This window comes from Onychostoma macrolepis, chromosome 19, assembly GCF_012432095.1.
Source record: "Onychostoma macrolepis isolate SWU-2019 chromosome 19, ASM1243209v1, whole genome shotgun sequence".
NCBI lineage: Eukaryota > Metazoa > Chordata > Actinopteri > Cypriniformes > Cyprinidae > Onychostoma > Onychostoma macrolepis.
In genome coordinates, this window is record NC_081173.1 from 2,177,384 (window position 1) to 2,190,325 (window position 12,942).

General features: G+C 36.6%; 2 protein-coding genes across 6 annotated transcripts; one reads left to right on the plus strand and one right to left on the minus strand.

Annotated features, from left to right (window-relative positions):
- Positions 1 to 1,667: 1,667 nt before the first annotated feature.
- On the minus strand, positions 1,668 to 7,946 carry rpl15 (ribosomal protein L15). The gene is made up of 4 exons (XM_058752885.1): positions 7,883 to 7,946; positions 6,640 to 6,821; positions 5,248 to 5,384; positions 1,668 to 2,027 (listed from the first exon to the last, which is right to left on the minus strand). Exons 2-4 carry the CDS (start codon positions 6,809 to 6,811, stop codon positions 1,722 to 1,724), a joined length of 615 nt encoding a protein of 204 aa, XP_058608868.1. The 5' UTR covers positions 6,812 to 6,821; positions 7,883 to 7,946; the 3' UTR covers positions 1,668 to 1,721.
- Positions 6,886 to 12,912, plus strand: nkiras1 (NFKB inhibitor interacting Ras-like 1). 5 transcript variants are annotated; one of them, XM_058752890.1, is made up of 4 exons: positions 6,886 to 7,389; positions 8,829 to 8,930; positions 10,116 to 10,357; positions 11,707 to 12,912. In XM_058752890.1, exons 2-4 carry the CDS (start codon positions 8,837 to 8,839, stop codon positions 11,947 to 11,949), a joined length of 579 nt encoding a protein of 192 aa, XP_058608873.1. In that variant the 5' UTR covers positions 6,886 to 7,389; positions 8,829 to 8,836; the 3' UTR covers positions 11,950 to 12,912. The 5 variants fall into 5 exon arrangements, with proteins under 5 accessions (XP_058608873.1, XP_058608875.1, XP_058608874.1 ...); XM_058752892.1 differs by having other exon boundaries at positions 7,365 to 7,389; positions 8,832 to 8,930; XM_058752891.1 differs by lacking the exon at positions 6,886 to 7,389 and adding an exon at positions 8,081 to 8,289 and having other exon boundaries at positions 8,824 to 8,930.
- Positions 12,913 to 12,942: the final 30 nt, after the last annotated feature.

Sequence of the window (12,942 nt, forward strand, 5' to 3'; positions counted from 1 at the left end):
AACACATGAAATATTACACTGTCATTATTTATTCAACAAAAATAGAGCAAAGATTGAAAATCCACGTGTGACAAAGTTAGGACACCCTATGATTCAATTGCTTGTAGATCCATTTTAACAGTAATAATTTTCTGTATGACTTTATCAGTCTCTCACATTGTTCTGGAGGAGTTTTGGCCCACTCTTCTTTACTACATTGTTCCGGTTTATTGAGGTTTGTGGGTATTTGTTTATTCACAGCTCTCACCACAGAACTTGAGTCGATGAGCTCAGGACTTTGACTGGATGTTGCAACACCTTGATTCTGTTGTAGATTTGCTGGTGTGCTTGGGATCATTGTCCAGTTACATCACCCAATGTTGGCCCAACTTTAGCTATCGGACATCTCCACTGTGGTCTCATCTGTTCAAAGGACATTGTTCTTGAAGTAATGGTTTGCTCAGATGCAACTTTGTAAACCTAAACCGTGCTGCCATGCTTTTTCAGATAGAAGAGGATTTCTTCTGGCAAGCTTTCCAAACATGCCATACTTGTCCCATATAACTGTACTGTCATGAACTTTATCATTTAACATGTTCACTGAGGCCTGTGGTGAAGCTCTTGAGTGTTACACGGTCTGATCCTGGGGGGAATTTGTTGGGACGTCCACTCCTGGGAGGACTGGTGTGTTTTGAATGTCTTCCTCTTGTGAATAATCTTCCTCACTGTAGAATGATGGACTTCAAATTGTTTGGAAACAGCTGTGTTTCCCTTCCCAGATCGATGGCAGCAATTTTGCTTCTCTAAGATCATTGCTGATGTCTTTTCTGTTTGGCATTGTGTTAATTGAGGTCGCTTTGAGGTTATTATGTGTGAATAAAGACTATGCAGTTGTTTCAGTTAATTTTATGCTTAACCATATATATTGCACAGAAAGAGAGGAGTGCTTTTAAACAGGGCCACAAACGCACGTGTGCGACTGTGGTAAAAAGGCCCTATTTAAAAGCGCTTTTTCTTCTTCTTGGAGAACCAGTCTTCAAAAGACTTTTATACCGAACGACAGGGTCAGTCCCGGCTCCTCACCAAGATGAAAGCTTTTGTCTTTTCCTCACTCAGAGTTGCTCTCAGATTGGTCCTGAATCACACTTAAGCCAAGACTCCTAGTTAGAAATTAAGAGCTGAGGTGATTCTTATAACATACCTGCAAACTGTCTACGAGCTTTTAAGTTTTCTCTCTCCTCCCAGTGTTACCTGATTGTAATTTTTATATAACTCGTAGAATTTGATCGGCTGAGCTGCATTCCAAATATCAAGATACAGTATATTAACTTAGCAACAGAAATGTTGTATAAATTCATAAATATCATTCCCAATAGTGCCATTGTTATGAATGTCAGTCTCATGCTGCATATAAATCACCAACCTGCTCGGTGAAAAGACATTTTTAGAAGCAAAAACATTTCCTGTTCACCTTCAACCCCAGGAGCGAGTGGAGTAAACATCACCTCATACTCAGCTGAATGATATGCAGCCTAAATATCTCAACCTCACAGCCCAAAGAAAGCAAGGGGAAACTACACATTGTATATCATAACACACACTGCTCATTCCAGCCGGTGAGTAAATATCTGCCTTTTGTAACACGGACTACCTGTTCATCTACAAGCTCGCAATAAAGACACACCATGTGACCATACAAAGGTACTTTATTTGGGCAAATGTACAGTTGTAGCACGCGTTGTTTAGCGGTAACGGTGCAGCTGCAGGGTGTTGCGTCTCTTCCAGGCCGCATGTCGAGAGCCGCCAATGGTGAGGTGGAACTTGTGGCCCTTGCCCAAACCACGGCTCTTCTTGCCGGCGGATGTGAGCCCACGCATTTCCCTGTGCTTGTGCACAGCCTTGGTGATCCATTGCGTGTCGGGGTTGCGTCTGATGGCTTTGTGGAAGGTGTCGATGAGGATCACTTCGAAGAACTTGTATGTGGAGTCTTCTCCCACCCAGTATGAGTTGAGCACTCGCAGACCTCCACAGTGACGGCCCGCACGCTCCTGAAAACACACGAGCAGCACAGATTAGAGCGACACCACAACATGAGACGCACGGGAAATTAATAAAGCGCAAACAAATTGTATTAAATCGGTTCCATTTATGATCAGTGTTGGGGGTAACACATTACAAGTAACACGAACTACATAATCAGATTACTTTTAAGTAACTAGTAAAATATCGCATTACTTTTTAATTTGGAAGGAAATATCCGAGTTACTTTTTCAAATAAGCAATGCAAGTTACTTTGTTTCCCACGTCTTGATTGACAGCTCATGTTGCCTTGTTGAGAGAAATCGGGTGTTGTGTGCGCTGTACGAGTTACTGAAGTTACTGTAGTTCTAGACTAAATGTGAATGTTTTCTCATCTCACCTGCACAAAGTTGACAATTGAGTATTCCTCAAAATTAATAAAAACTACAATATTACACAAACCTGCAATAATTAAATGTTAAATAAGACAAATATTTATGCATTCAATCCCATTTTATTAACCGATGTCTTTGTTGCTGACCTTCGATGATTCAATTTAGCCTTACTAAGCAAAAATGACGTGCGTTTCATTTTAGTTATTACTGAATAGTGTTGAACTTTTCTCCTGCGTCATATTCTTCATGCGATTAGTTTGAGCGGCGCCCTCTACTGTACAGACGTGAATTTACATTTCCTTCAGCCGGAGGCGGATTCATTTCACTTTTGTAAAATAACTTTATATTAAAAACAAACAATCAAGTCCTGCCCAGATTTAAAAAGTAACTCAAAAGGAACGCAACACTTTCCATAAAAAGTAGTTGGAACTAATTAGTTCCTTTTTTTTTTTTTAGGGAGTAACGCAATATTGTAATGCATTACTTTTAAAAGTAACTTTCCCTAACACTGTTTATGAATATGCATGAGATAATTCATTAGGTACAGGTGAGAAACTTCACCTAGACATTAAAAATTGTCCATACTGAAGCCATGAGGAACGGTCAAAGTAAAACATGAGTTCACATAATGCAAGACATATGGTGACATCTGAATTCACCAGAACAGTCTTGAGGAGAATCGTCACTAACCACATTTACATCACAGCTCCCAGGTGGGGAAAAAAGTGCACTTCCATAATGTACTTGAAGTGCTCTATTTTCACGCTCTAATTTTGTACTTAATATACTCAATTCATCTTTAGTACTTCTTAAAATAACCTTAAGCAGTAACTAGGGCTGTGCAATTTATCAAAATACAGTTTCGATTTTGGCCTCCAACGATTATGAAAATACAATAATTGAGATAAAACGATTATTGCACCCCATTCCACCCCCTTTCCAGCGGTGCGCTTTCACTCCTCCATAAAAGCCCAATTCCACGTGCAAATCAGTAAAATCATGTAATGTGACTTGCAAAATGGGACGTGCTTGATTTAAGTTGATTAGGTTTGTTCAGGTTTTAAAAGTGCGAAAGAGAACTTGCGCTCAGACGGAGCAGACATGTCATCTTTCAGCTGAAGGTGCGTGCCTAAAGGGTCAAATACACGCAAAGATGTGCCTTAGTGATCATTCACGCAAGAGTTGAGAATGAAAATACACGTGTAACAGTAAATTGGACCCGTGCGGCTCTTAAAGTGAAGACTATGCTGTTTTATTTTACATTTGATTATTCATTTCTGTAGTAGGCTGTTAGCTGAATACTCAAAGCATTCATTTGTAGTTTTTTTTTTTTTATTCTATTGTATTTGTCCTTAATACTGAGTTTTATTATTTTCAATAATTGAGAACTTTAAATATTAATTTTAATATTTTTTATAATATTAGTTACTAGTATTCTGCTGTGGTATTGAGAATTGTGATATTTCACTGGCCTCTAAAATGTACATGTCATAGCAACCTTATTTACAGAATATGAAATATGAATATACAGATATATACTAAAATGTGCTTTTAACATACTTTCTCTACATTAAAAAAAAAAAAAAAAAAAAAAAAAAGTATTTAGTTGCTACTTATAGTACACTTGAAAAAACTAGTGTATGAAAGACTTCTTCCTGTTTGTGTACTTCTACTTGAAGGATAAAAACACAGCGATCACAGTCCAGTAGCCTCGTCCCTATGTTTTCTGAACTTTGACCAGTTTTTAAATTACAACGATGTTACCCAACAGGTGGAACAAAACATTAGCTTGCCAAATCGGTCATAACAGTGACTGTGGTAAACAGTGTTTACCAACTCCACAAGCATGCCTATCTGTGTAGAAATCACCTCTCCGTGTCTAAGTGCAAGAGTCGGGTTTTGAAACTACAAACCCATCCACTCTCTCCACAGGGAAAGTGATTTTAACAACCGTTACAGACAGAGCTACTGTGAGCTATGAGCTTGTTAATTGCTTTTGTTAAAGCCAACAGATCACATCACTAACGTTTTATATATTATATCTCCTCATTTTTTTCTTTTTGCCAGAAATGTTAAACGTTAACCATGATTCTGCAAAGAGATCTCCATCAATCAGAAAAGCGCAGTTAGCACACAGAGCCAAAAGAGCTTTGATGTGCCTGGCACTTCAATGTTGTCAAACTTTTATATTTATAATAAAAATTTTAAGCAAAAAAAAAAAAAGCCTCATATCTTACAAAAACCTTTAGATCAGTTCTTAACCATAATTTTAAAATTTAAGTCATGTAATGCTTCATGGGATTGTAGTGCTATTAAAGTCCTGTACCTTTGTCAGATTTTTAAATATTTTTGCTTCAAATCAAGTTTGGGTCATATCCCATTAACAAAGACACTTTTTTCCAATATCTGACAATAACACATGGTAAAAATAGTTCTAGAAGCAAGGCTGCTGAACAGTGGATGGGCACTGCTGCACTACATGTGGTGTTTATACACAGTTGTTATTTGAGCAGGGATCTCTAAAGTGGCTGTACTTTGACACTATTAGGATGCAGTAAACCCGTATCAATACGTTTCAACGTGGTTCAGAGCTCGTCTTGTCAATAAGACTTTTGGTGCTTACTGACAGTGTCCATTACTGACATGTACAGGCCATAAAATCTATAGAAGTCTAACCATAAATCCCTGTAAACCCATAATGGTAAATGTGTGCTTATGCTTCTTAAAAGTGCCCATTGTGCATATAAAAACCTGACATAAATGTATGTGTAGCATTGTCGGTTTTAACAAATCTGTTTTAGTGTGTTTGCCTGCAGATCCCGTCTCAGGCCGAGATGCCGCTCACGTTACGTACCTCAGCTACAGACTGCAGGCTGCGTGCAAACTTGATCTGGTTGACGCCGTGGTGCACGGGTTTGCCGTAGGTGGCACCTTTCGGCACGGGGCGCTTGCGGCCTCCACGGCGCACACGTATGCGGTAGATGACATAGCCTGATTGCACAAAAACAGAGAGTTCAGATACACAGACTCAAGACAACATGAGCCATAAACTACACAGAGAGAGAGAACAGTCAACTGAGTATCAACTAAACAGAAGAGTTCATTCATTTGGACCTCATTTGGAGTGCTTTGTGTGACATAATGTGTTTTCATCCACTTTATTTTATGTGCATTTTGGAACATTGGAAAACGCTGGATGGAAATGCCAAGTTGCGCATAAATTCTAAAAATACACATTAAAAAAAACATGCATGATGTTCACAGCGTCTGAAATGTTGTTTTGGTCTTTCCAAAATGCCTGAGCAAAGTCTGTCATCAAAGTATTTCTGTACAATCGTCTTACAAGACTGCGTTCCCAAAACAGCAGCATCCACCTCCTTCGGAATGTTGGCGTATTCCGCACCATAGGCACACACCGCCACCTACTGTTTTTATTCATACATGGATGACAGTCTCGTCTCTATTCATATTTTATTTTACTTTATTCTTAAGGTTTATTCTGGGTTCACCCAAGTTGTCTTTCGGGCTGCTGCGTGTTCAATTATCATATTACTTTAGTAATTTATCATTTGTGACCCTGGAGCACAAAACCTGTCTTAAGTCGCTGGGGTATATTTGTAGCAATAGCCAAAGATGCATTGTATGGGTCAAAATTATAGATTTTTTTATGCCAAAAACCATCAGGATATTAAGTAAAGATCATGTTCCATTAAATTATTTTGTAAATTCTTACAAAAATATCTAAACTTAATTTGATTAGTAATATGCATCGCTAAGGACTTCATTTGGACAACTTTAAAGGCGATTTTCTCAATATTTTGATTTTTTTTTGCACCAGATTTTCCATTCCATTCATTCCAGCTTTTCAAATAGTTTAATCTCGGCCAAATATTGTCCTCATAACAAACCATACATCAATGGAAAGATTATTTATTCAGCTTTCAGATGATGTGCAAATCTCAATTTCTATAAATTAACACTTAAGACTGGTTTTGTGGTCCAGGGTCACATATATGAAAGTTATTATATTAAGTGGCTTCTTCTAGTTTTCTAGTTGGTGATATTTAGTATCAGGAAGTGACGATTTTGTTCTCTTTGACACATTGGATGGACACTGTGCTTTATTCGCAAATGTTTTATGCGATATTCAAGTTTTGTGCATAAGTTGAATTCAAATCTCTGGATGGAAACGTAGCTAATGCATTATAAAAATAATACACATCAAGTGAAGCAACTCGTCACTCACCCTGCTTGGCCTTGTATCCCAGCCTGCGGGCTTTATCGGGTCTGGTGGGTCTCGGGGCCCGGTGAAGGCCCGACAGCTGGCGGTACTGCCAGCACCGCACGCGCAGCAGGAACCTCATCACGTCCGACTGCTTCTTCCTCCAGAGCTCCTGCATGTACTTGTACGCTCCCATGATGCCTCACCTGCAGCACCAAGAAAACACTCAACTACATGGATATATCAGTCATGCATTATATGCATGTTGATAGTTGACACTTTCTTACAAGTTGCATCTAAAACTATTATACACTGTATTTTATTCATTGCATGTGTGTAGATTTATCAGAAGTCAGAAAGCTTCATTGCCAAGTATGTCTGCACATACAAGGAATCTGTTTTAGTGTCACAAGCTTCCAGTAACGTACACAGAGACGACACAGATAATAAAAATAAGATGTGAATAACATACACATGCATAAATATAAATGAACCACAAAAAAAGACAAAACCGAATATGAACAGAATAAAAAATAAAGCTGTAGGAATGCAGGGTGACAAGTATAAGGTCCCTATTTCAGTCTTAAAACTACATGGAACTTATACATTTTTAATACTACAAATCACAAGACCGTTTTTAATTAATTAACGAAGGCAAAAAAAAAAAAGTTCTGCACTTCATCTTAAACGGCCAGATACACTTTAACTTGTCCGTGTAGCTTTTTATCAACAAGCACAACACGGCAGGTCACAGACATCGCTTCTAATAAGCAGGTGTGTATAAATTCATATTATGAGCATGTTATTTAATATCTCAGACTGTAGATAGATAACAGTTGCTTTAGGAGGACTTGTAGTATATATATATATATATATATGTCCAATAGCGGCGTTATGTAGAGTTGGAGCATGCTAACGGTTACATACAGACGTCTAAACAATTCAACTCTTAAGTCACGGACAATGATTTAAATAAGCTTAACAGATATAATTCTCGAAAATGAGTTTTGATAATGAATGAAGTGTAACTGAGTTTTGACAGAGACGGGAGAAAACGTGCAAACTCCGGCGTGACATTAGCAACCCTACGCTTCACAATTCCGCTTTAAAATGACCGCACAACATCATTACGGCGGAAAATAACGGTCGGAGAGTAAAGCTTAGATATTCCGCACAAAACACACTAATCTTGTGATTCGGATGACATTAAATGCGTTAAGATTTTTGATGGATTCTACATTCAGAAAAATGAGAAAGTCTCGCTTACTTGATGGCGTACTAACCGGAAAGGGAGAGAAAAGTTACCCATAATGCTTTATGAGGCCGCTGCATCGTATTTCCGGTTCCGGTCGTTAAAGAATTCTGGGAAACGTAGTCTGTACCAACGAATTTGATTTTAATTAAACCATCAAATGTATTTAAGCAACAACACACACTGCGTTTCGACATATTTCTTTTTAAACTAAAGGGCTAAATGATAATAGATAATAATAATAAACTAGAAGAAGAAGAAGGAGAAGAAGAAGAAGCGAGGGATCGTCTCCCGGAAGTGACATTTGATAACACCTCAAGCACACAGTGATGACACTAAAGGTCTTCTATATTCATATTCATCTGATTTATCAGAGATCAGTGTCGTCGGTCAGATGTGTATTGTCTGTCAGACCTCGTGAGGTGAGTTAGTGTGTATAATAAACAGTCTGGTCAGCTGATTAAGATTTTTTCTTTAATCATCACATAACAAACACTAAATTATATGCAGATTATTCAGCTGCGTAATGTTTAATTTAATTTTAAATACTTGTCATTGGACCTAAACATCTGCATTGTTTTTTTTCCCAATTAAATCTACAAATAATCATTCAAATAAAGAAACGCGTGCGTCTCGGACTCACCAGTCAGATGTAAATGTGTAATATTTATAATATTATGAACTCTTTTGTAAGCACACTCAGCATTTCTTTCTTCCACTGAAATATAAGATGCTCATTAGAATATTCTGTATCCTGCTGGAGAACACGTGCATCAGGTTTTGTCAATTTCTGTAATTATTAATATATTATATGTAATGAATGTATGTTTTTTCTTCTGCTCTATTTTCAGTAGAGGTCTCAGACCTTTGAACCCCTCTGTATATATAATTGTGAATATATCTGTGTGGTCGGCTCTGGCTGCTTGATGAGTTGTTTGTTTGTTTGTTTGTTGGAGGGCAGCAGTGATTATGGGGAAGGGCTGTAAGGTGGTGGTGTGTGGGATGGCGTCTGTGGGGAAAACAGCCATCCTGGAGCAGTTACTGTACGGCTCTCACACTGTAGGTATGTGCGATCGGTCCATTCACAGGACAGCAAACACACTGTTGTGCTAAGTGACATTATGTTATATTTATATTTATATGTAGGAGAAATAGGTGTTAATGCAAGTGTGAATTCTTTCATTGCATGTATTTATGTGTATATAACTCATGCATACATAACTAGCACTCTCTGCTCTTATTTCTATTTTACCTACTTGTTTTCTTTTTATTTCTTATAAAAAACTGACTAAATGTAAAAACATATATGTATATATGTGTGTGTATGTATGTATACACACACACACATACACATATAAATATATGCACAATGAATTAACACTTGCATTAACACTTACTACTCATCAGCTAATCTGAATGGTAAAAATAATTCGTTTTTAATAATTATTAATGCTTAAAGTGATACTTAATAAAGTAATCAAGCCCCAATTCTGAATTATTTATTGTCAGACAGAAGCAGGTTCATTATAGATACTCATGATAAAATACAGATAATGAAATACAGTCTGATCAGAAAAAAGAAAAATTTGTAAGGCCAAAAGTGATAAAAATGCTGTTGAGTAATTGAGTATAATTACACTGCATGTAGCTTATTGATTTTCACATCTGGAAGACTGTGGCTTTATTTGCTGTTCTTCATTCTTTATGCTGTTTTCTCTCTCCTCTTTTTTTATTATTGCATTATTCATCATTAGATGTTATTAAATAGAAATATTCTAAGATCCTATAAGTAATGTATATGTTTGTATGCATATCAGATTTAATCACTTAACATTTTGATAAAATGGGCAATCACAAACATTACAGTTAGGATTACATTTGTAATATACCGAATATTCATTCATTTTTTTATTTGTTAATAATAAATGATTGTTTGTCAGTTAATAGACTGCATACATGAAATGAATATATTGTATGCCTTTTCAACATATGCATGGGTTGCAGTGGAATTTTTAGTAATAGTTTATCATTTTTGTGTAAAAAATACTTCTATAATTATTTCTGCTTGACACTGGCACGTAACACAGATCAAGAACGTTATTTGAGTCAGTTGTTAAATTGTCCAGAGTGTATGGACCATGCATTTATTAGTCAGAGTCAGACGATCCTGGGATGTGCTTGATTCATAAAAGAATGAATGGTGTCTGAGGATGTGAAAGTGGCCATCTGAAGGTCTGTCTGGTGTCAGGTGCAGAGACAAACGACACTCAGGAGGACATATACGTGGCGTCTGTGGAGACGGACCGCGGCGTGAGGGAGCAGTTACGCCTGTACGACACTCGAGGTCTGCGAGAGGGGCTGGATTTACCCAAACACTTCTTCTCAGTGGCTGACGGATTCGTGCTGGTCTACAGCGTCGACAGCCTGGAGTCCTTCAGAAAAGTCGAGCTCTTGAAGAAGGAGATAGACAAGTCCAGAGACAAAAAAGAGGCATGAAAGAATATTTCAAATACAAATCTGTCAATAACATGTCAAATATCACTCCATATATATTATATATATATATACACTACCAGTCAAAAGTTTTTGAACAGTAAGATTAAAGAATGATCTTCTGTTTACTGATTTATTTGATCCAAAGTATAGCAAAAACAGTAAAATGTTGAAATGTTTTTACTATTTGAAATAACTGCTTTCTATTTTATATATTTTAAAATGTAATTTATTTCTGTGATCAAAGTTGTATTTTCAGCATCATTACTCCAGTCTTCAGTGTCACATGATCCTTCAGAAATCATTCTAATATTATTATGTTGAAAGTTTTTTTCAGGTTTCTTTGATGAATAGAAAGTTCAGAAGAACAGCATTTATCTGAAATAGAAATATCTTGTAACATAGTCAACACTAATAACCTACTCCTACATATAATGGAGAAACTTAACATTTTCCGTAAAGCTGCTTTGCAGCGATTAGTATTGTGAAAAGCCCTATACAAATAAAATTGAATTGAATTATGTCTTTATCATCACTTTTGATCAATTTAGAGCATCCTTGCTAAATGAAAGTATTCATTTCTATAATTTCTTTCCCAAAAAATAAATTATACTGGCTCCAAGCTTTTGAATGGTATATTGTGTATAACGTTACAAAAGATAAATGCTGATCTTTGGATCTTTCTATTCATCAAAGAATCTTGAAACAAATTTAAATATTATTATTATCATTATTAATAAATGTTTCTTGAGCAGCATATTAGAATGATTTCTGAAGGATCATGTGACACTGAAGTAATGATGCTGAAAATTGTGTTTTTTAAAAGAAATTAATGTTTTATTCAGCAAATATGTATTAAATTGATCAGAAGAGAGTGAAAACATTTAAAATGTTGCAAAAGATTTTAATTTAATTCTTATTTTAATTATTTTACTTTTTATTCATCAAAGCATACAGAATTTTTTTTTACAACAAAACCTTTAACCTTTTGGCTTTTAAAATGAATGGTAATAAGAATAAGCAGCATATCAGCATATTAGAATGATTTCTGAAGGATCATGTGAGATGTATTGAAATAGAAAATAGTTATTTGAAATTGTAGTATTTTACAATATTTTTGATCAAATAAATGCAACCTTGTAAGCATAAGAGACTTCAATAAAAACATTTGAAAATCATATTTTGTATAGATGAGATATAAATAATATTTAAAAGTAAAATACATCTGGTTATTTTTTAAAAACAAACATTCTCCAGTAATGAATTTCTCTTTATTTTTAAGTGTAACATGATGCTGCTCTGGATGATTGCTGGTGTCTGGTGTGAGCTGTGCTCACTGTGTGCAGGTGATGGTGATGGTGCTGGGGAATAAGTGTGACCTGCGCGAGCGGAGGCAGGTGGATCAGGACGCGGCGCAGCAGTGGGCGCGCGGAGAGAAGCTCAAACTCTGGGAGGTGACGGTCACGGACCGAAGCTCTTTAATCGAGCCCTTCACCAGCCTCACCAGCCGCCTCACTCAGCCACAGAGCAAGTCTGCCTTCCCTCTGCCCGGCCGCAAGAGCAAGGGCACGCCATCCAACGACATCTGAGCGCCGCCGTCTGCACTTCAGAAGAGGTTAGCCAGGACTAGATCTATTTACACTCAGAAATAAATGCACTAATCCTTTCTTTAGTTGCATTTGTGCTCACTGATGGGAAAACGGTTGAACATGTGATGCACAACACTCACGGAGATCCTGCTGCACAGAGGTCACTGTGCTCGGCTCACTATAGCCTGTCAATCACAGAAGCTAAGAATTACTTTCTTTTTTTGTCATCAGGCTGCAATGAATGACTAGTCAGGCAAATCACCAAAATGAATAAGAATAAAAAATTTTGACATGTTTTTGGACAGGATTGCAAAAGATTTCATTCTCATTAGCACAGTTCTTCCAGATTTCTGACACTCATCATTACGGTTCTTATTAATTCAATAAAAATACTGTATTTTACAATTGAAATGTTATAGAAATCTGTCTTTTTACATTATAGGCTTCATAAATAATTTATTTTGTGATTGAATATGACCTGGACATGAGAATCAATAGTTGCATTTATATAAAATGATCTAATGGTACAGTAGAGAGAAAATGGACCATTTAAGTGCTTCTTGTGTGAACTTCAGTCAAGAACTGGCATGAAGTGCTTTAAGATGGCAGTTAATAAAAATACAGCAACACTGTTATGTTGAAGTCATATAGTGTGTATGATGATGTCTTCCAGCATTATTTCCAAAACTAACTATAATCTTAGATCAGCTGTTCTTTCCATTTCATCTCAAAGCATTAGAAACCCAAAGCTATAATGGTGTAGTCAGTGAGATGAAGCCTGTAGGCGGTTGCTGTAAACGCCTGAACTCTATAGTGCTCAGGAAAACACGGATATTAGTGAAATCCTTGTCTTAGTAGCGTGTTCGAATCTATACGAAAGATATTTAAACAAAGACATACTGTGTTTACTCGCCATGTAATGACAGATTTAACCAAATAAATGTTTATTGACTAGATGGACTGTTGACTTTTATTTCCGTTTACTGTAATATT

What these genes read in the sequence shown, in the direction of transcription:
- rpl15 (XM_058752885.1), bottom strand. Translation starts at nt 6,811, where the DNA reads ATGGGAGCGTACAAGTACATGCAGGAGCTCTGGAGGAAGAAGCAGTCG. An exon ending in GGGATACAAGGCCAAGCAGG is followed by an intron (nt 5,385 to 6,639) that starts GTGAGTGACGAG and finishes TTGTGCAATCAG; the next exon opens with GCTATGTCATCTACCGCATA. An exon ending in GCCTGCAGTCTGTAGCTGAG is followed by an intron (nt 2,028 to 5,247) that starts GTACGTAACGTG and finishes GTGTGTTTTCAG; the next exon opens with GAGCGTGCGGGCCGTCACTG.
- nkiras1 (XM_058752890.1), top strand. Translation starts at nt 8,837, where the DNA reads ATGGGGAAGGGCTGTAAGGTGGTGGTGTGTGGGATGGCGTCTGTGGGG. An exon ending in GTACGGCTCTCACACTGTAG is followed by an intron (nt 8,931 to 10,115) that starts GTATGTGCGATC and finishes GTCTGGTGTCAG; the next exon opens with GTGCAGAGACAAACGACACT. An exon ending in AGTCCAGAGACAAAAAAGAG is followed by an intron (nt 10,358 to 11,706) that starts GCATGAAAGAAT and finishes CACTGTGTGCAG; the next exon opens with GTGATGGTGATGGTGCTGGG.